Source organism: Notolepis coatsorum (genome assembly GCF_963971535.1).
Source record: "Notolepis coatsorum genome assembly, chromosome: 14".
In the NCBI taxonomy this organism is placed as follows: domain Eukaryota; kingdom Metazoa; phylum Chordata; class Actinopteri; order Aulopiformes; family Paralepididae; genus Notolepis; species Notolepis coatsorum.
Window position 1 is genome coordinate 109079053 of NC_140178.1, and position 23468 is coordinate 109102520.

At 47.7% G+C, this 23468-nt stretch overlaps 1 protein-coding gene across 4 annotated transcripts in view; it reads right to left on the bottom strand.

Moving 5' to 3' along the window:
• tom1 (target of myb1 membrane trafficking protein) overlaps nucleotides 1-23468 on the bottom strand; it is a 59401-nt gene that overhangs the window by 18349 nt on the left and 17584 nt on the right. For 2 of the 4 annotated variants that reach the window (XM_084329934.1, XM_084329932.1), the window contains exons 5-11: nucleotides 21525-21671; nucleotides 21240-21365; nucleotides 14497-14613; nucleotides 12871-13004; nucleotides 10523-10565; nucleotides 10298-10436; nucleotides 10086-10152 (exon numbers count right to left, since the gene is read on the bottom strand). In XM_084329934.1, coding sequence (XP_084186060.1) covers nucleotides 10086-10152; nucleotides 10298-10436; nucleotides 10523-10565; nucleotides 12871-13004; nucleotides 14497-14613; nucleotides 21240-21365; nucleotides 21525-21671 — 773 coding nt within the window. The remainder of the gene's footprint in view (nucleotides 1-10085; nucleotides 10153-10297; nucleotides 10437-10522; nucleotides 10566-12870; nucleotides 13005-14496; nucleotides 14614-21239; nucleotides 21366-21524; nucleotides 21672-23468) is intronic. The other 2 variants (XM_084329933.1, XM_084329935.1) reach the window with 2 other exon arrangements.

Here is a 23468-nt window from a genome sequence, read left to right on the forward strand (position 1 = left end):
AGGAGAGGTCCCAGACCTCAGAACCGCCTGGGAGACAGAACTCCCAGTCATGTCCACGAGGTCAAACTTAACGAAGGGACCCGGGGAGGACCAGGAGGCCGCAGCACAGATGTCCTCCACCGAGGCCCCCCCCTAACAGGGCAGCAGCCCGAGGGGGGGACCTGTCCAGCCAACGTGCAGCAGAAGGCAACGCCCCCGCACAACCAATGTGACAGGTGCTGCTTGAACAGCGCCTTACCCGCGCAAGGGCCACCGTAACAAACAAACAGTTGAACGGAAGCCCTGAGAGCCCGAGTCCTGAGGTAAACCCCCAGTGCACGGACAGGACACGACAGGTGAAGGCCCGCCTCCAGCTCACTAGCGTGAGGAGGCGGACAAACGCCTGAACCACAATATCCCTGGAGCGAAAGAGCTCCGGATATTCTTTGGCACGAAGACTGGATTAGGCCTCAGAGTCGCACCGCTATCGGCCGAATAGACAGGCACTCAGGCCGCACCGAGAGAGCACACAGCTCACCCACGCGTTTAGCGGAGGTGATGGCCAAAAAGAACGCGGTCTCCCAAGACAGCAGATCCAATGGCGCCTGCTCAAGAGGCTCAAACGGGGCCTCCGACAACCGGCCCAGGACCAGTTGGAGGTCCCATTCGGAGACAGAGAATGTTCCACAGGCTTGAGACGCCGAGTGCCAAGCAGGAATGTTCCACGAGAGGGTGGGTGAACAATGTTCCGCCCCCACACTCGACCATACGCCACTCCCACACACCGGGCGGCGGTCGGGCTCTGGCTATGGGCGTTCTCCATCTGCTCTGCCTGAGGGCTCTCCACATCCCCGGCAGGGAGAATGTGGGTGCAGGTGTGATGTCGCGGGGGCGGTCCTCACCCTGACGAGTGGGGACTACGTCCGGACATAGTCGGGCAGGTCTGGGACCGATTCCGTGGCTGTCCGGGATTCTGTACGCATTCCCCCCCTTACACCTGATAGCTCAGCTGTTGGGGCGGGTACGTTGGGAGCGCGGGACTTGGTCCTGGTCGCGCCGGGCCAGGACTCAGCTGTGTGGTCCCTGGCCCCGATTCAGCTCTTGGTGACCCCGCCGTGGCCTGTTCCGTGGTCACCGCGGGCCCTCTCTCAGGCACGCAGAACTCTGTTCTGCCTCCGGTTCTGGGGCAGCCTCTAGGCTTGGCTGCTGACAGTGTGAATCTGGTGGGGATGCGTCTCGACTATTCTGTGGTTAATGCTATCCGGTACACGCGCGCTCTGTCCTCTACCGCAGCTCACCCACAGTGCACTCCTCCCTGTCTGACAATATACAATGCTGACGTCGTGTTGTCCGTCCTGACCAAAACATGCTTGCCCACCACAAGGTGGTCGAGCCGTTTGAGGACCAGAAGGACTGCCTTCAATTCCAACACATTGAATGTAGCGCAGACCGGGCAGCATGGTCTTGCCAGCTGCCCCCTACTGCGTTGGCCTGACACGCCCCCCCCCCCCATCCCATGAGGGAGGCGTCGGTGATGACCGTGACGTGCAACAGCCTGCTGCCCACGGGGACCCCGCAGGTGAGGGCACCAGACCCTCCCCAGAAGACGAGGTCCCCCAGTACTGACATGGGAACCTTCAGCCGCTTCCACATGTCTCACACCGGGCCCATTTCCATACTGGAAAAAAACCACCTCTGTATCCTCCTCATGAAAAGGAGGCCAAGAGGGATGCCAGCAGCAGGCGCATCACGGACAGCGCCGCAACCGTCCTAGGACGGAACCTCCCGAGCGCGCCGAGAACCAACCACTCGCCGCCGCTCCGAGAGGGATGCCCATATAGACCTTGAGCTTAGAAAAAGCCCAAGTACTCCACCCGTTGACTGGGAAGAGGAGAACCCTACTTCCAGTCTACAGCAAAACCCAGGCTGGTGAGACACCACCTGCCTGGTATGAGACCTGGCGATCTACCCTGACCGGCCAAGGACCAGAACGTCATCCAGGGCAGAATACAATTCATAACCCCGACGACGCAGAGGCCTCAGCGCAGTCTCCACGCACTTGGTGAAGATGCGGGGAGCCAGAGAGTAGCGAAATGGCAGCCTCTGGTAGCCGTACGCTAAGCCCTGCAAAGGAAGCGTAGGTAAGCCCTAGGATGGAAGATCGGGATGCGAATACGCATCCTACAGGTCTATGGAGGTGAACCAGTCCCCCACCTGACAGCGTGGGAGACGGTCAACATTCTGAACCTTCCATGGGACAGGTCCAGTATGGGTCTGACACCCCCCCCCCCCCCCCGATTTCTCGGGCACCAGAGAATACCGGGAGAAAACGCCACACATCGCGTGCTCCTTTGGGATCACGACGATGGCTTGCTTCGCCAACAAAGATTGGATCTCGTCGGCCAGAGCTGTCACTGCTGTTGACCCTGACAATAGGGTCTGTACCAAACCTGAAAACGGAGGGTGGGGTTGTGCAAACTGCAACACAAGTCCCCGCCTCAGCGTTCTCTCCATCCACCTCGACATATGGCACTGCTGTAGCCATATGTGATGATAATCCCAAGCGCACCCGCCGCCACTTGGTGCTGGTCCGCCAGGAACCGTAGATAGGCGGCCCGGTCCCACCCGCTGTGCGTTGCCAACCCTGGACTCGCCAACCGCGCAAGCAGGGCGTCTCGTGGAGCTGGGATATCGCACCCTGACACTACCAACGAGGCAATCGCACCCAAGGGGGGATCCCAACAGAAAGGGCCGGTTTGATACAGGGGAAGCTGACATCACACTGGGTGACAAAAACTCACCCGCTGAACACCTCCCCGGCATGGATTGCTGAGGATCTGTTCTACAGCTGGAAATGCAAGGCGTGAGGTCCCCACACTGCCCGATAGGGTGGGTTCCTACACACCGTAGCCCTGCAGTGATATTACTACCACCCAAATCACGCGCGCCTGACTGACCACCGCCGGTCTTACGGCCGTGGAAGGCACTAACGTGATACCCGGCCTGGCGAGGGCGGAGCTGGGGGAACTCGCGCTGCGACCCCCTGGGCCTCGAGTTCCCCTGCTGACAACCTTCGTCGTTGACAGACACAACACCAGGCTCACCAAACACAGACGCAGAACATGTGGCGTGGGAGCCGCTTGACAGCACAGCATTCTCACGGACAGACCCAGGCCTAGCCAGCAACTGGGTGTCATGAGAAGCGAAACGTGGGGCCGCTCATGCTTCACTGAAGGCACGCAGCGAAAGGGAACAAATCAGAGCCCGTATCCCGCTGGTGTTGGGGGGGGGGGGGGAGGGGGAGTGACAGGAGAGCGAGCTAGACGGCAACGTTTTTTTAGGGCGTGCTCATCTAATGTGGCCGATCCCTCGGCCGCCAAGGCTGTCGGCCTTGTGATCACCTGTTGTCTTTGTGTCCAGGGTACCTCAGGCGGGGGAAACATGGCCGCTGGTTGGGGGCCTCGCCACAGCCGCTGGCGAGGCCGCGCCCTCACCTCTGGTTGTGCTGTGTGAGGCGGTGTGGGGCCTAGGTCAAATACCGCCCGCGCTCCTGCGGAAAGACCAAAGTCCCTCTGCGGAGAGGGGAGCCCTGAGGAGGGAAAAACCTTCTCTCCTCCTCAAGGGGAGACTGATCCAACCAAAGATGTCTGTAAACAAGCGTTGACAGCATCCTAGCCCTCCCTGCGGTTACAGCTTGCGGCTAGGTCAAAAGCTAATAACCTCAAAACCATGTGCGATTTTTCGACATTGGCTGGCCCTAAGGCCCCACCACCAGACACCATTTTTGACAGAAAAAACAGCAATTCGAACAATGTTGCTAGTCGCTGCTAATTCTATACCGCGGTGGTATAGGCTTTAACAGCCCACCAGCCACCTGCCGGGCCAACTCGCCTCATGGCGTCGGCCGGGCGGGACACCATTCCACCATGTCAGAGGCAAAGGACTGATGCCACCTGCTTCACAAGCACGGAGCACCAGTGGTGGCTGCAGACAAAAGACTACTACTAGTGAAGCACTGCCTCACCAGTAGGCATGCAGCAACCTCCACTGTGGTGTGCACTAGTGCACTGCAACCTTGCCCAGGCCCGACGGGGCCCGGCGGGTTCGGGCTGGGTAGGGCTTTTTTTTTATATAAATAATTCGGGCTCGGCCGGGCCCGGGCACCGCCGTTTTTTTTTTTTTTTTTTTTATTGTGTTTTTTTTTTTTTTCATATAACTAGGGTTATAGGATAACCTTCGTTTTCCTTAAGTTTCGTTTTCTCTTTCGCGCAAGCTGTCATCAAAGAAACATTTAGATGTAATTACCGCAGCGCGCAGGGAGAACTCAGGGGACAACTCGATTGGTTGTGTTGGAATATAGCCAGTTGGCGAACGTTTTAATTTGTTCTTGGATGTATGTAGCCGGTTGGCGAAGTTTTGTTAACGTTGTTCAACGCGTTGCTGACGTCAACAGCGAAGTGGTGAGTGATGTTTATTATTTGCTGGGTCGCTGCTGCCCTGTTTTGTTGTGCTTTTTCATTATGTTGCTCTGCTCGAAATCTGTTTTCTGTTTGTTTGTATAGTGACTGAGTAGGCTATTGTGTCGTGTGTGTGTGTGTGTGTGTGTGTGTGTGTGTGTGTGTGTGTGTGTGTGTGTGTGTGTGTGTGTGTGTGTGTGTGTGTGTGTCAAAGAAGATTCTATAGCCTTCAATACGTTTTACGAGGCTGCCGTGCTATAGAATGTTGTTAGTTTTCAGCATATGTGTTATTTAGTTAGACCTATTGGACATTTTCGTTTTTGTTTTTATTTATTAAGTTCATATAAAACCGTGTTTCGAATATTTAAAACAAATAAAAAAAAAATATATATTTTAATAATAATAAAAAAAAAAAAATCGGGTTATCACGCGGGCTAGGGCTTAAAATATTATTTACAGTCAGGCTTATTTTCGTTGGTTCTATAACCATAGTTATATGAGTATAGCGAGCACTCTGCTCGTAGTGGAACCTTATCCCTTTCAATCTAATTCTGAATAAAATGTCACACCCATCCGCCTGGCCACACCCACATCCGCTCCTCTACATAAGTGGGGACGTGGCCATACTAACAGCTCCTTCCCAAGTCTTTCACCACCGAAGGCGAAGACCACGGGGTCCTCAGTAAGTCCGAGCAGAGTGCTTGCTATACTCATAACTATGGTTATAGGATAAACGTACGTTATATTATCGTATAGCTTACGCTCTGCTCGTAGTGGAAAACAGAGCTGAGCAGAGCGGAAGCTCGACAAATGTACCCGCTGAGGCCCCCCACAACCATCAGAACCAGGGAGGACCCGAGCCCCCGGACCCCCCTAAAGGGGGACGGGAGGGAATCGGATCCGACTGCGAAGAGGGTTTAGCAACTCAAACGCACAGGGTGAGCAGATCGTGGGACTTACCTTCACACAGAAAAACCCGCGATTACACAGGCGCGCATCCCACATGCCACTAGGGAACGAACGGGAAGGGGAAAAAAAACCTGTTACAATCCCTAACAACACGGGGTCAAGGCCAAGAACCCAACCCCGTGGCAAGGCCGTAGCAGCGGAGCGCGAAGGAGGACCCAGCCCCAGGAACAGCCTGAGGGTCAGGACCCCCCGGAAAGGGGGCCTGGTGAGGCCAACGATGCCGCAGCATCGAGACCCCACCAGACGGTCACTAGTGACACCACCCCCCACATCGCCAGCGTATCGGACAGGGCCCATCCAAGAGCAGGCCCTTCCCCCCTACAGCCCTGAAGCACTCCAAAGAGGCTACACCCCCACAACACAGTGGGACCAGGCAGCACACCGGGGAGACAACCCCCAAAGAGGTTGATCCCTCAATCCAGGCAACAGGTCAAAAGCATAACTCGACCTGTGCCCGGAGCACTGCAGACTAGACAGGCGCCTAAGGGGTCTGCTGAGAACAGCACCCTGGCGGAAGGGGCGTTCGGTATGCTGTGCACCATGTCGCAGCCTCCACAAAAAAAACCGACCCCCTAGAGATGCCGAGGCAGAGAAGGCTGACATGATTGGCAGACGTCATGAAAGGTGCGGGGGCACACTCGCAGGCAGACGGGGTCAAGCCCAGCCTAACCCGAGAGTCGACTCCGCTATCAACACACCGGGGAACCAACCACCTCCCTATGTTTAGTTTAACAGGAGGCGGTTGTTCCCTTAACCCCCCCAAGAAAAAACTCCGAAACACAACTGCAGGTATATACCGGCTATACAGCAGTACAAGTGTTTCAGTTCTCAAGAAGGGGTTAACCCAGGCCAACAGGTCGACGAGAACGAGTCCGGACCTGGGCCCGGCGGACTGGGACGTACACAGGGATGCCAGAGGGGTACAAAAGAACCACCTCGACAGCCCCCTCCCAGCCCCGCCAAGCAGGGGAAGAGAGGGGCAAAAAAGCACAGCGCAAGGCTCCTTAGCACAGCGCAAGGTACAACACAATATGGACCAAGCAACAGTGAAGGATAGCACGCAGTGACATAACCACGAAACACCTCCATAACATCAAACCCTGCAACGCCCGGGCCAACCCGGCATTTCCCCCCCGAAAAAGCACAAGTCCTTCAGGGTATTTCACAGCACCGGTCGTGCCCGAACAGAAGAGCTTGCGTGGGGGATTTCACTGTGTTTCATGCTGTTGAGAAGCTATTCTCTAGTTTAGCCCAACGTGAAACTAACTCACTAAAGAAAACTATTTCTTCATGAAAAGGGTCCCGATAAGGTTTGAAAAACATTAAGAATATTAAAAGCTTAACCTTTATTTGAATGCCAAGGCATTATTATTATTATGTATATCACTGCGCTGAGAATAGGTCTGTTATATTGTTAACTGCCATGCTTGTTCAGTTTATATTAATGAGCTACATATCAAAGACTGGAATACTGCATATTACAAACACGCTTCTCTCAGCTTCTCTCTCTCAGCTTCTCTCTCAGCTTCTCTCAGCTTATCTCTCAGCTTCTCTCTCAGCTTCTCTCTCATCTTCTCTCTCTCAGCTTCTCTCTCAGCTTCTCTCTCAGCTTCTCTCTCATCTTCTCTCTCTCATCTTCTCTCTCTCAGCTTCTCTCTCAGCTTCTCTCTCAGCTTCTCTCTCTCAGCTTCTCTCTCAGCTTCTCTCTCATCTTCTCTCTCTCAGCTTCTCTCTCAGCTTCTCTCTCAGCTTCTCTCTCTCATCTTCTCTCTCTCATCTTCTCTCTCTCATCTTCTCTCTCTCATCTTCTCTCTCTCAGCTTCTCTCTCAGCTTCTCTCAGCCTCTCTCTCAGCTTCTCTCTCAGCTTCTCTCTCAGCTTCTCTCTCAGCCTCTCTCTCAGCTTCTCTCTCAGCCTCTCTCTCAGCTTCTCTCTCAGCTTCTCTCTCAGGTTCTCTCTCAGCTTCTCTCTCTCAGCTCCTCTCATCTTCTCTCTCAGCTTCTCTCTCAGCTTCTCTCTCAGCTTCCCTCAGCTTCTCTCTCTCAGCTTCTCTCTCTCAGCTTCTCTCTCAGCTTCTCTCTCAGCTTCTCTCTCAGCTTCTCTCTCAGCTTCTCTCTCCAGCTTCTCTCTCTCAGCTTCTCTCTCAGCTTCTCTCTCCAGCTTCTCTCTCATCTTCTCTCTCAGCTTCTCTCTCAGCTTCTCTCTCTCAGCTTCTCTCTCAGCTTCTCTCTCAGCTTCTCTCAGCCTCTCTCTCAGCTTCTCTCTCTCAGCTTCTCTCTCAGCTTCTCTCTCATCTTCTCTCTCAGCTTCTCTCTCAGCTTCTCTCATCTTCTCTCTCAGCTTCTCTCTCTCAGCTTCTCTCAGCTTCTCTCTCAGCTTCTCTCTCAGCTTCTCTATCAGCTTCTCTCAGCCTCTCTCTCAGCTTCTCTCTCTCAGCTTCTCTCTCAGCTTCTCTCTCATCTTCTCTCTCAGCTTCTCTCTCAGCTTCTCTCTCAGCTTCTCTCTCTCAGCTTCTCTCTCATCTTCTCTCTCAGCTTCTCTCTCAGCTTCTCTCTCATCTTCTCTCTCAGCTTCTCTCTCAGCTTCTCTCTCAGCTTCTCTCTCAGCTTCTCTCTCTCATCTTCTCTCTCGCATCTTCTCTCTCTCATCTTCTCTCTCTCAGCTTCTCTCAGCTTCTCTCCCTCAGCTTCTCCCTCAGCTTCTCTCTCTCAGCTTCTCTCTCAGCTTCTCTCTCATCTTCTCTCTCATCTTCTCTCTCTCAGCTTCTCTCTCAGCTTCTCTCAGCTTCTCTCTCAGCTTCTCTCTCTGCTTCTCTCTCTGCTTCTCTCTCTGCTTCTCTCTCTGCTTCTCTCTCTGCTTCTCTCTCAGCTTCTCTCTCTCAGCTTCTCTCAGCTTCTCTCTCCAGGATCAACATCTCATATCGACTTGGAATGCAGAGCCAGCTGAGAGTTGTGTGACTGTACTGTGAAAATGTGTGGAATGTCTGCCAATTCATGACTAATCACGTTGGCTGGCTTTGTCACACTGTATTAAAGACCTCTGCCTCCATCTCTTCATGTGCTCTTTGTTATACTCTGTTAGACTCTCTCCCGACTGTCAAACTCTGTTAGACTTCTGTTAGACTGTGTTAAGGCGCTCCAGAGGGTCGTCAACTCGGCCCAGAAAATCATCGGATGCCCCTCACTGGAAGAACTATACAACTCCTGCTGTCTTAACACTTTCAGAGCCCTTGATTAACCTTGATTTACCGGTTGAATGCCCACCATCCACTTCAATGTTAGCGTTAAAAACGCCTAATCTTTGTTTTAAATTATGGCTGTGTCTAATGTGCCCGTCGCTTATCAATGACTCGTTTTCCAGTCAACATTGTCGAAGCGGATTGTTTTTTTATCGGTTCATTTTCGTTTTATAGCATTTTGAAAAGCCCTTGTTTTCAAGGAAAATATAAAGATTCCATGATAAAAGACGTTTACTGGAATATTCTAGAATACACAAAAACGTCGTAATTTTTCGGCCTATTTATGAATCGTTTTCAAATAAACGCTAGATTATCGATAGTATATGTGTACGTATGCACGCTAGAGACGCGAGCTGAAAAATCGATTCTGATTTCCTCATCAGCGATCGCGCGCACACACACACACATACACACACACACACACACACATACATACACACACACACACACACATACATAGCGCAAACGCTGAGATCTCAGCGAATACAAGTCTGATTATCCCAAGACTGGTAAAATAGATTCCTTACCTCAGATCAGATGTTCTCCAAAAAGATCATTCCAATTCCTGATCGCCATTCCAAAAATCGATCACGCTTATTGATTGAGTATTGGCTACTGTGAATATATATTCCAGGCTGATTCCCGTCCCGCGATGACTTCCATGTTGAGCAGACAGCTTGCCAGCTCAAGGAGCCAGCTGGCTCCGCCTCTACATATCGACTGATCCCAGGTCAGTCTAAGCGACTGACCTGCAGTTACACAGGGATAGATGACGATAGAGGGTGCTTTTTTCCATTCTGAGCTGCTGGAGGAGCTGCTGTACCAACGGGAGACTCGGTTGATGAAATATGAAATCAGATCGCTAATAAAAAAATAAAACGCTAATAAACGTCGTGGGCATTCAGGCATTGGGCTGATAAAACGAGTTATGACGTCCATGGCACTGAAAGTGTTAAGAAGGCAGTCAAAATACTTAAGGACCCACACCACCCTGGCAACAAACACCTCATACGGCTGCGCTCGGGCAGGCGTTTCAGCGTCATGCCCACCCGGACTAACAGACTCAAGTTCAGTCTTTATCCCAGGGTCATAAGTGCACTAAACTCAGCTAAAATGTTAAGCAAACAATCTCCCCTGCACCCCCCCCCCCCCCCCCCCCACGCACACACACACACAACACCAAGGGAATACTGCAATTTTCTTTTTATACCTCCGCTGTTTATGTCTATTATGTCTCACTCTTGTCTTTATTATTTTAAGACTGTATTTTTGGACTGTGTTGGTATTATCTAGGACTGTGTGACTGCTAGCACCTAGGTCTGCATTAAAAATGTTGTTGTACCATTCTTGTGACAATGACAATAAAGATCATTCATTCATTCATAAACTCTGTTAAACTCTTCCACACTCGTGTTTTGCAGTGTTGCTGTGGTCATTCTGTACCTTTGTTGAGTCTGTGATGTGTCCCTTTTCTGTGCAAATGAGTCAAAGTAATTAGCTTCACTGGTACCTATCAGAACAGAGAGAAAGCAACAGGAAGTGAAGGGTACAATGCATGGTTTGGTCAACCGTTTTAAGGCACATGCACGCGCGAATTAATTGATGAAGTGAATTGATCAGTTGCATCAGACAAGAGAAACATTATGGGTACTTACTGAGGTTTGCCATCTCACTGGTCATACCGTCGACTGTTGATTGGTTGACATAGCCGTCGGGGGGAGCTGCTGCAACTCCCGATTGGTCGACAGCCTTTGTCGGAAGGTTTAAATCAATAAGGTTGACGTACGTGTGGTTCTACCAAAAGAAAAAGTTGATTATTATTATTGGATAGAACTGGATGAGTGAAGACGGCGACCATTCATTACGAACAGGTTCCTCACCTGCTGCGATGAGTCTTCAGCATTTGATACTTGCCTTTCGAACCTGTAAAAAGGGAAACAATATATCATTTCACAGACTGGAGAGACAGCGTGAAGCTCTGCTCAACGCTCCCTGTTCTGGAGAGATCTGGAGCCCTGCTCAACACACCCTGGACTCCCATTGTTTGACTATGGCGATGTCATTTACATGCAAGCAGGAGTGTGACTGTCCTTGGTCTGATGCAGTCACTTCTTACACAATCATTTAACTTGAATGGCAGGAGAAGGTAAAATCATGTTACCTCGCCCAAAATCGAATGCCTTACAAATCGAGTCAATTAAATAGCAAATCCTCATTTAAACATAAATTACGAATGTATTACTTAGCTAGTGAGCAGTAGTCCAGTGGTTATTTCTTTTAGTTTTTAATTATTTGTTCTTATTATTTTCTTAACACTTTGGCTGCCTAAGGTTAAATTCATGATATACCATAGATTGCCAGCTCTATTTGTCTATGGAGAAGTACCCCTTCTTTGCATGGCTATAACTTTTTAAATTCTATTGCTACATTGCCATTATTAGGGCCCATTCAAAGTCCTATATGTATTGTTCATTGTGTAGCAACGTTAAACTTTTTCATTCACATATTCATAGTAAAGTATGGTCTAATGTATAAGTATGTTTTCATCTCTTTCTGCAGCTTTCTCCAGAACGTGATATATAGCCCCAAATGCATTATATTGATGATGAAATACAGTTTGATGGCAATCGGCGCGATATAAAAAATTCCAACTAGACGTACTTCTAGAAGTTACTACACGTCATCTGATGTTGACCGGATGGGCGAGGGGGCGTTTATAATTCCGTGGGCAGCGTTATACCAATCATCTAATGTGGGTCAAATGTTGATAATAGCAGTTAGTATCGAAGACGGTAACGTTACACGCTGAAACTCACCCCAGTCTCCGCGCGCCGTTGGGCGATCATCGTAGAGTAGAAATCTTATCATTATGGGATATATTTTTACCCGGTCCATCTCCAGCTTGTATAATGGTATATACGTCCAAATCATGTTGTTTATCGAGTTATTGCCAATCGATCACTGTGTAGCGTGATGAGCCAGAGTCCCATGACCTATAGCGAGCGCCCGGAAGTACTACGGACGTCTAGCACAACCTCTATGGCACATCCTGTTTGGCGATTGCGCCGATCGGCCACCAGATGGCGCTCCTGAACCGCCAGAGAGCTCAGTGGGTCCTGCTGGTGGATCTCAGGCCAGCGGAGGGGACATATGAATCAGATCGCAGATTTTGAAATATTGATATAAGGACGCTGTACAGCGTCCTCCGGCAACTTGAGCATGGCCCGCAATGACGTCAAAAGACGTTTCATGGCAGTCAAAGTGTTAACTGTGACAAGCTGAAGATGGTAATGCTGCCCTTTACAGGCAAGCATTAGCTCTTCATCTTTTTTTTTTTTCTTTCCCTTTTTTTTTTTTTTTTAGTGTTTATCGCTTTTCTGGTCAAGCATGACCGACAGATACAGGGTGAAACGGGATATAGAGCAGGGGAAGACATTCTGGCAAATGACGGCGGGTCCGGGAATCGAACTCGGAGTCCACCAGATCCGTGACGCAGCACGGTTTTCCCCGACGCAGAAATAGCGCCGAGATATGCAGTGAGCTACTGGAGCTCCCCTGCTCTTCATCTTTCATGTGCAATATTGTTTTTTTTCTCTTTCTTTTGCATGGTGTCTTTTTTTGGATGATTGTAATAAGTTAGGTTGTTGTATTGTGTATATACTGAATATGTGTATGTGTGTGTGTATGTGTATAATATGTATGTATATAGTGTATGTATGTATGTATATGTATGATAGTAGAAGACACAGGGTTCCCACAGACATTGCAAAATGAAATTCAAGAACTTTCAAGTACTTTCCTAAGCACCATTTCATTTTAAAAGGATACACTTCACTTTTAAATGCAGTTTTTTTTATAGAAAAAAATCTGATCCAATATGTATGGCTTAAAACCAATTTCCGACAATTAGTTACACTTTAAATAAAAAAAATATAATTTCTTGATTCAGAACAATTTGATCATGGATGAACAAAACTTTCAATGCGAATGGTTGATTTGAATTTCAAGGACTTTTTAAGCACCTTGTTAAAAATGTTTAGCTGTTTTCAAGGAATTCCAGGCCTCGACTGTTTTTGGTAAAAAATCAAGCACTTTAAGCACTTCAAGGACCTTGTGCGAACCCTGAAGACAGTAAGAAGGTTAGATAAAGGTTAAATAAACGTAAATAAAAGAAGACCCCGTTGACAGTACTGTGCTCTGGTCTGTTCTTGGCGACGCGAGACGATACCTCTGGTAGCGAGTGAAGGTGGTGTTCATCTGGTCGTTGGCAGCCAGCAGCTCCTGGATCAGCTTCTCCTCACTGACCCTAGGCACCAGCTCCACTATCCTCTCCTGCATGTCCTTACAGGCTGTGTACAGCTGCTGAGGGGAGAAGAGGCGTGGAGGCGGGTGATGATGAACAAGACACCCGTCAGCAAGGACCCCAGCGTGTCGCCTTGCAAAGCTACAACGCAGACGGATAGATAAACAGATCTAATGGAGAGCGATGGCTTCCACACGCACGCAGCAGTACCCGGCAGTACCCAGCAGTACCCGGCAGTACCCGGCCAGTAGGGCTGAGCCCAAACGTTCGAACCTTCGTTCATTACGTTGACATTCAGATTCTAAATCAACATTTGAATTTTTTTATTTAAAAAAAATAAATCCTTTTGTTTCTTTTTTTCTATTCATTCTGTTTAAAGTTTAAAAACAATGGGGTTTTTCTTCACAGTTGCAGATAAAGATTAGGCTACACTAATATAATAGTATTAAAAAAAACTAAATTAAAAGTTGATTTAATTGATTTAGTTGGCTGGGGCTTCTACCTGGGCTGGGTCTGGGGCTGTAAAGTTGATTTAATAAAAAAATAAAAAATACTAATTTAATCAGATTAATCACTTTATTCAAATTGAGGATTTAGTTTGAGGATATTTATAAAAATACACAAAAAAAATTAAATAAAAAATTGAATTATTACAAATGAAGGTTCGAACGTCCGTTCGGAAAACCCTGACGAAGTTCGAATCCCAAAAACAGGCTTCGGGGAAACAGCCTTACCGGCCAGCAGCATGGAGTAAACTGAGGAACTCAAGCGTTATAATTATTACCAGCTGCTAGAGAGTGACGTGGAGAGAGAGGTTAGGTCAGAATAGAATAGAATAGAAAAGAATAGAATGTATTGTCCAACTAGGTTTTATATATTTTTTTCTGCTTTATTGGATAGGACCGTTGGTGACAGGAAGTCAGGGATAGAGAGAAGGGACAAAGGTCTCCGGTCGGATTCGAACCCGGGACGTTGCTGGGTGTAAAAAGTACCCAGAAATTATACTTAAGTGAAAGTATGGGTACGGTCTCAAAATCTTACTCAAGTAAAAGTCAGAGTATCTGGCTAAAAACACACTTGAGTAAAAGTCAAAAAGTTTCTACTTTTAAATGTACTTAAGTACTAAAAAGTAAAAACCTTTTTTCCTGACTTGTCTATTCTTCTGATAGCAGGTGTTTAATCAAAGATCCCTGCTTTCTAGTCTTGCACCAAGGACCAATCAGCATGGGTATGGGCGGGTTCATTTTCCATTGATGGGGATTTGATTGGCTGTTTTTAAATAAAGCGCGGCCGCAGGATTAATATGATTAACGTTAGTTCGGCCAGAGAAACAACCATACTAATTAAAATGGTTGGACCCGTGAGATTTGTACTTTGTACTTTGTAGGTCTGCATTTTAAAGTAAAAAGTATGTTTTTTTTCCTCTGAAACGTAATTGAGTAAAAGTACAAGTATATTAGAAACCTAATAACACTTGAGTAAAATACAAATCCCCCAAAAACAGTAGTTAAGTATTGTAACAACGTACAAGTCCTTTACACCCCTGCTGACCTGAAGCAGCTCCATGTCGGTGTGTTTGGCTGTGACTGGATCCAGCTGAGTCATCATCTCCGTCATGATGTTCAGGTTGCTCTGCACCACGCCCAGGTCCTCCTTCAGCTTCTTCAGCTGCAACGTCACGTCAGAAATAATATTCATATTCACACAAACTGAACGACAAGAAACACACCCGGCTCTGCACCATGGGGGGGGGGGGGGGGGGGAGGGGGCCTTCTGCTCGGCTGCACCACGCCTGTGGAACAGCGGCCTCCCCATACAGCTGAGGGCACCGCAGAGCCTGGACTCTTTTAACCCCTTTCACTGCCACACGACAGCCGGTTAACCCTTTCACTGTGACAATACAGAAGGTTAAGCCCTTTACTATCACACAACCGACGGCGATGCTCCATCATTAGCATCATTAGCTCCGCATCCGCCGTTGTGCGATAGTAAAGGGTTAACCTTCTGTCGTGTGGTAGTGAAAGGGCTAAAGCAGCCCTGAAAACATTCCTATTTCAAAAGGCCTTTGCTTGCTGTAGCTATTTCTTGTGATTTTTTTTTTCTTTTCTTGCACTGTTGTTTTACATTTTCTGCTTTTAACTACGTTTTATTTTTATTCTGGATTTTATTTTATTATTATTAATAATTATTAAATTGTTTAACTATGTTTTAACCCTGTAGCACTTTGGGATTCTATAGTGAACGAAAAGTGCACTACAAACACGATTTATTATTATTATTATTATTACCAACAGTACCTTCTGCAAATGAAGACGGCTATTTCAAAACGTGCCGGAGAAACAAATCGACGATCGAAGCAGTAAAAACCAAGAAGAGGAGGAAAGAAAAACAGATTTTGAAGCAACAGTAACACCTTTCAGAATTAATTGTACCCACAAAGCGCGCTGGTGATAACTGTTAGTGTGTGACTGGAACAGAAAGTGAGTGGTGCAGCCAGAAGGCCCCAGGCATCCCATAATATCTCTGAACTAGAACCAGTTCACAATGAATACACCTGTATTATACCTGTATCACTGCACATAATAATACTATAACACTGGACATACATACTGATTAGCACTATTACTCAGTAGTACTCTTTATATATTTTATATCCTGTTTAAATCACATATTATATATTACTACTGTACTTTACTGTTACATTTGCACTCTGGTTGGATGCCAGACCTCTTTTCGTTGTGCTGTACTTGTGCTGCATGATGACACTACATTTCAATCTAATCTAAGTAGAAATGCCTCGACACTGAAATGTCAATGTTGGTTGAAATGTGCATCTTTCTTTTGAGTTACTTGAACTAACTAAAACACAAGAGAGTGGTGATGATATGATACATTTATTTATATTTATATTCATACAGAGCGCCTCAGAACGTCAACAGAAAGGTCCTGCTGACACACGGCATGATGGGTAACAGAGGTTTTTCATCTCATCAACATCAGTCATATCACCTGACCTTCCAAAGAGCCGTAATCCTGACCGGGGATGATGACGCCTTGGTGCAGCTACTGATCAGTGATCGTCTAACTATGAGCGATCTCTGCTGATACCGATTTTCATTATGGCAGCTGGTATAACAGTATTATAGTCAGTTTACATTACAGATGGTATAACAGTTGTTGTGAAAGGCCAGATTAAAGCTGAGAATCTACGTTTATTGTTTTATATACCTTGTATATTATTTATATATGCAAGTTATATCCCTTTAAGCCTGCGTTTGAATCCTAGTAATATTCACTTTCCTCATTGGATAATGTCCTTGACGTTCTCGGCGCCAGACGGCGCGCCCCTAAGGTCAGGTTCAAAGGCGAGCCTGGGCATGTTGGAACATGCCTGGAGCCGGCGCATTGATTTGAGACGAGAGCTGAGGTTTGGCACTAGAAAGCCACTTAAGTATATATATCGTGGCAGGTGCGAACAGCAGCAGTTCGGTAAAACAGTGAAGTGTGAAGCAGTTCGTCTAAACAGAGTGTTGTGAACCATGTGCGAAGTGAATAGTAAAAATGTCAGAGTTAATGCAGTAACGTCAAGTTCGACTTAGCTTAATGTGAAGCAAAGAGTCGTCATTTAGTGTGAAACGTGTAACAGCAGTTCGTTCGTGTGCGGCATTACCAAGTAGTTCGTTCGTTTAGTAACTAGTGAAACCTTAGCCAGTGTGCGTGGACTAAATACATTAGTGCCAGTACACTAGGAGGGCCTAGTCGTGGACCTACTGGACATGTGCATATTGGAACCTACGGCGGCGATTGCAGAACCAGTATTGGTTGGATTATAGTGATTGTGGAACGTACTACCCTTGGAGAAGAGCCTCGTTAATACCCACTGTCGTTTGGATTTAACCACCTTGAAGATTTACCTCGGGCTAGCTTCGAGGACCGAAGCTGGCTGGCTATCGTCATTGCTATCGGGCAATTGGATTACAGCTATTGCTTTGTTGCTGAGCCTTTGGATTACAAGGACTGGATCTATACGAGAACCCCTTCTTCTTCAATTGAACAGACTGAGTATCCGAACATTCTTCTTTCCTCCAGAGCTTACATCTCTGGGAGGACACCCCCTGTCTCCAGCGGTACCATCGTTTCCCCCTATATTGCCATCCTACGCCAGGCGGCGTTTAGTCTAGTACCCCATTGTAGGAATTATTCATTCCAACTGACGTTTGCTACTGACTGACTTTACTCATATTCTTCGCCATACAAGCGCAACCTTAATTCCCATTCTGTACAATTGCTGCATAATAATAAATATTCTAAATGATATTTCTTTGTCACCGTGCCGTATTATTCTGAGTGTCTGCCATAATTAGCTGTACTGTCTGGCAAGTAATAATAAGTACATGTAGTAGTGGTTTAATCTATCACAATCTTTAATACAGTCAGGGTTTTGTAACCCCTCAGTTACACAGTATTATAGTCAGTTTACATTACAGATGGTATAACATTATTATAGTCAGTTTACATTACAGATGGTATAGCAGTATTATAGTCAGTTTACATTACAGATAGAATAACAGTATTATAGTCAGTTTACATTACAGATGGTATAACAGTATTATAGTCAGTTTACATTACAGATAGAATAACAGTATTATAGTCAGTTTACATTACAGATAGAATAACAGTATTATAGTCAGTTTACATTACAGATGGTATAACAGTATTATAGTCAGTTTACATTACAGATAGAATAACAGTATTATAGTCCGTTTACATTACAGATGGTATAACAGTATTATAGTCAGTTTACATTACAGATGGTATAACAGTATAATAGTCAGTTTACATTACAGATGGTATAGCAGTATTATAGTCAGTTTACATTACAGATGGTATAACAGTATTATAGTCAGTTTACATTACAGATGGTATAACAGTATTATAGTCAGTTTACATTACAGATGGTATAACAGTATTATAGTCAGTTTACATTACAGATGGTATAACAGTATTATAGTCAGTTTACATTACAGATGGTATAACAGTGTTATAGTCAGTTTACATTACAGATGGTATAACAGTATTATAGTCAGTTTACATTACAGCCGGTATAACAGAATTATAGCCATCGATCGGTTTTGCGATCGCCGACTAGAAAGCATCATCAGAATTCCCCCAATCTCATATTTATACTGAATGTATTGATCGGGGCCCTAATCCTGAGACCTCATTCTCTCAAAACAAGTGAAAACAAGACTGCAGTGACTGGTTTAAGAGGAGATGATCATCAGAAATATTTAGGAGATGATGAGAGAAAATGAGAGGAGAGAGAGGAGATGAGGAGAGATGAGATGAGAGAGAGAGATGAGGAGATGAGAGAGAGAGGAGAGGAGAAAGGAGATGAGAGAGAGGAAAGAGATGAGTAGAGGAGAGAAAGGAGATGAGAGAGAGGAAAGAGATGAGGAGAGGAGAGAAAGGCGATGAGAGAGAGGAAAGAGTTGAGTAGAGGAGAGAAAGGAGATGAGAGAGAGGAAAGAGATGAGTAGAGGAGAGAAAGGCGATGAGAGAGAGGAAAGAGATGAGAGTAGAGGAGAGAAAGGAGATGAGAGAGAGGAAAGAGATGAGAGAGAGGAGAGTAGAAGAGGAGAGGAGGACTACAGAGAGTGGCCCGCTCAGCCGAACGCACAATTGGAGGGGGGCTTCCCACTCTCCAGGGGTGCTTCCCACTCTCCAGGGCATTCACAACAAGCGGTGCATGGGCAAGGCTAAGAGAATTATCAAAGACTCCAGCCACCCAAACAACTGCCTCTTTGAACTGCTGCGGTCAGGCAAGTGATACCGGAGTCTCATGGCAAGCACAGAGAGACTCAGAAGAAGCTTCTATCCCCAGGCCATCAGGATGCTCAACGAACAATAACACTATGCAACAACCATCAAATGCACTCACAGCACAAACATCCACACGCACACACTCACTTTAAACATACAACTCACTGCAGCACCCACTTTAACCACTTTAGTACACCTAAGCACACTTTATATTTATCTGTAAAGAATTTGCACTACAACCCATACCTCATTACACCTTACTGTAAATGATATTGTACCTAAATTGTACCTCATCCCACTTCTGCTTTGCACTGTATAGTATATTGCATGGTAACTGAGGCCCCGTTTAGACGGAAACGCTAGCAGGTGAATCCGCAAAAATATTTTTTCGGATGTGCCTTTCGTTTATACGGAAACGGCGTTTTTACGGGGTGAAACCGCAAAAAAGTGAGACTACCTTCCAGGGTGGAATTCCTAGAAACGCAAAAGCTTTGCGCTCTCGTCTAAACTGTCAAAACCGTATAAATCTGTTAAAACGATGACGAAAGGGTTGTCACAGCTCTGGTCGCGCGTACTGCTTACGTCACAGGTAGCAGGTATGCGCCAGTAGCCGAGACGTAAACAAAGCAAGTATGTCTGACTATCAACGGAGATCACCTGAAGGCTACATTGGCAGTACTTTTAACCCTTTCACTGCCACACGACAGAAGGTTAACCCTTTACTATCACACAACCGGCTGTCGTGTGGCAGTGAAAGGGTTAAATACACAAGAATCTGTCCCGCGGCGTGAGTGGACCCACTGTCTGTGAGTGACCCTGCTTTGGTCCAATCACATTCCCCATCCACAGTCTGCGAATCAGAGGCAGAGTAGGGCGGGTCTTCACAGAACGTCATGTGACATATGCGCCAATCGTGTGACAGCGGGGCTCCGTCGTTACAGCGTCGTCTGCACGGAGAATTCCACCCCAAAACGCTCGTCTAAACGTAAAATTAAAAGTGAAACCGCAAGATGACTTTTGCGGTTTCTGTTCACAAAACGCTCGTCTAAACGTAGCCTCAGTTACTTCTACTCTACATAGAGCATTGTATGTATATATGTATATACTGAACATTTTTGTCTACGTACTTGACTTCTATTTTATACTTGCTATACTTATTTTATTATCCATCTTTGCCTAGCACAGTCTCTGGAGCGAAACAGAAAGAAGCATTTTGTATAAAAGTATTCTGTACTTCTGTATGACAACTAATAAAGAAACTTGAAACTTGAACTTGAGATGAGGAGAGCGGAGAGTAGAAGAGAGGAGAGTAGGAGAGAGGAGAGGAGAGGAGAGTAGAAGAGAGGAGAGGAGAGGAGAAGAAGGGAGGAGAGGAGAGGAAGGAGATGAGAGAGAGGAAAGAGATGAGAGAGGAGAGTAGAGGAGAGAAAGGAAAGAGATGAGAGGAGAGAAGAGGAGATGAGAGAGAGGAAAGAGATGAGAGAGAGGAGAGGAGGAGAGGAGAGGAGAGGAGATGAGAGAGAGGAGAGGAGAGGAGAGGAGAGGAGAGAAAGGAAAGAGATGAGGAGAGGAAGGAGAAGAGAGGAGAGGAGAGAAAGGAGATGAGAGAGAGGAAAGAGATGAGAGGAGAGTAGAGGAGAGAAAGGAAAGAGATGAGAGGAGAGAAGAGGAGATGAGAGAGAGGAAAGAGATGAGAGAGGAGAGGAGGAGAGGAGAGGAGAGGAGAGGAGAGGGAGGAGAGGAGAGGAGAGGAGAGGAGAGGAGAGGAGAGGAGAGGAGAGAAAGGAAAGAGATGAGAGGAGAGAAGAGGAGATGAGAGAGAGGAAAGAGATGAGAGAGAGGAGAGGAGGGAGAGGAGAGGAGAGGAGAGGAGAGGAGAGGAGAGGAGAGGAGAGGAGAGGAGAGGAGAGGAGAGGAGAGGAGAGGAGGAGAGGAGAGGAGAGAAAGGAAAGAGATGAGGAGAGGAAGGAGAAGAGAGGAGAGGAGAGAAAGGAGATGAGAGAGAGGAAAGAGATGAGAGAGGAGAGTAGAGGAGAGAAAGGAAAGAGATGAGAGGAGAGAAGAGGAGATGAGAGAGAGGAAAGAGATGAGAGAGAGGAGAGGAGGAGAGGAGAGGAGAGGAGAGGAGATGAGAGAGAGGAGAGGAGAGGAGAGGAGAGAAAGGAGATGAGAGAGAGGAGAGGAGAGGAGAGCAGAGGAGAGAAAGGAGATGAGAGAGAGGAGAGGAGAGGAGAGGAGAGGAGAGGAGAGGAGAGGAGAGGAGAGGAGAGGAGAGGAGAGAAAGGAGATGAGAGAGAGGAGAGGAGAGGAGAGGAGAGGAGAGGAGAGGAGAGGAGAGGAGAGGAGAGGAGAGGAGAGGAGAGGAGAGGAGAGGAGAGGAGAGGAGAGGAGAGGAGAGGAGAGGACTGCATGTGACAGAGAGCATACAGGTATCTTCTACCCCCTCTCTACGGTGGGCCCGGTCCCGTCACCTGGTAGGGGGTGAAGACGGCGGGTCCGTCTCCGTTGTGCAGCGGCCCGTTGGGGCGGAGGGAGACAGAGAGAGATGTGGGGGATGGGAGCTCAGCAGTGACAGCGGGCCCGTTCCCAGGCAACCCCTGAGCAAGGCGCAGGAAGAGAAACACAGCAGCAGGTGTGAAATGGACGGAGAACAGATAGACCCATCAGCACCAGTGAGAGGAAAGCTTGTAGGAAGTAGGGAAGACAGAGAGGCCCGGCTACGACAAAGCAAATGCACCCTCGTCGCGGCTCATTACCTGGTTACCGGCGCTCTGCGGGGTGGGGACGGGGGAGTAGCCATGCAGCTCCGTCATGGGGAACTCCAGGCCCTTTCTCCGCAGGTCCTCGTACACCGAGACCACGCCAGTCAGGTCAGGGGAGCTGCGGAAGGCGTCTGCCCACGCCTGGGCCGCGGAAAAAACACAAGAGAACCAATCAGGTCAGGGGAGTTGGCCACAGAAAACACAGAGAACCAGGTCAGGGGAGTTGGCCACAGAAAACACAGAGAACCAATCAGGTCAGGGGAGTTGGCCACAGAAAAGACAGAGAACCAATCAGGTCAGGGGAGTTGGCCACAGAAAACACAGAGAACCAATCAGGTCAGGGGAGTTGGCCACAGAAAACACAGAGAACCAATCAGGTCAGGGGAGTTGGCCACAGAAAAGACAGAGAACCAATCAGGTCAGGGGAGTTGGCCACAGAAAAGACAGAGAACCAATCAGGTCAGGGGAGTTGGCCACAGAAAACACAGAGAACCAATCAGGTCAGGGGAGTTGGCCACAGAAAACACAGAGAACCAATCAGGTCAGGGGAGTTGGCCACAGAAAAGACAGAGAACCAATCAGGTCAGGGGAGTTGGCCACAGAAAAGACAGAGAACCAATCAGGTCAGGGGAGTTGGCCACAGAGAACCAATCAGATCAGACAGGTAGCTACTTCCTTCCAGGTAGGTCACTGTAGCACCCTGTGTTATTGGAGTTGAAAAGGTTCCCTGTACATATTGTTGTGACAATAAGATGGTTATCACGTGATATAAATGAAGAGGGATGCAGATACCAATACCGATACTCGTTACAGGTTAGAGCAGCTACAGTGACCATGTTAACAGGTTAGAGCAGCTACACAGTGACCATGTTAACAGGTTAGAGCAGCTACACAGTGACCATGTTAACAGGTTAGAGCAGCTACACAGTGACCATGTTAACAGGTTAGAGCAGCTACACAGTGACCATGTTAACAGGTTAGAGCAGCTACACAGTGACCATGTTAACAGGTTAGAGCAGCTACACAGTGACCATGTTAACAGGTTAGAGCAGCTACACAGTGACCATGTTAACAGGTTAGAGCAGTGACCATGTTAACAGGTTAGAGCAGCTACACAGTGACCATGTTAACAGGTTAGAGCAGCTACACAGTGACCATGTTAACAGGTTAGAGCAGCTACACAGTGACCATGTTAACAGGTTAGAACAGCTACACAGTGACCATGTTAACAGGTTAGAGCAGCTACATAGCAGGGGTTAGGGTTATGGTTAGGGGGGGGCATGTGTGTCAGATGGCAGGCCCAGTTTGAGGGCTACTCTTATGGGTTATGGTTAGGGTTAGGTGGGGGTGTGTGTGTCAGATGGCAGGCCCAGTTTGAGGGCTACTCTTAGGGGTTAGGGTTATGGTTAGGTGGGGGTGTGTGTGTCAGATGGCATGCCCAGTTTGAAGGCCACTCTTAGGGGTTAGGGTTATGGTTAGGGGGGGGTATGTGTGTCAGATGGCAGGCCCAGTTTGAGGGCTACTCTTAGGGGTTAGGGTTATGGTTAGGTGGGGGTGTGTGTGTCAGATGGCATGCCCAGTTTGAAGGCCACTCTTAGGGGTTAGGGTTATGGTTAGGGGGGGGCATGTGTGTCAGATGGCAGGCCCAGTTTGAGGGCTACTCTTATGGGTTATGGTTAGGGTTAGGTGGGGGTGTGTGTGTCAGATGGCAGGCCCAGTTTGAGGGCTACTCTTATGGGTTATGGTTAGGGTTAGGTGGGGGTGTGTGTGTCAGATGGCATGCCCAGTTTGAAGGCTACTCTTAGGGGTTAGGGTTATGGTTAGGGGGGGGGGGTGTGTGTGTGTCAGATGGCAGGCCCAGTTTGAGGGCTACTCATATACCATGTTAACAGGTTAGAGCAGGTCAGTGAAGCAGACATCATCATCACACACATATAT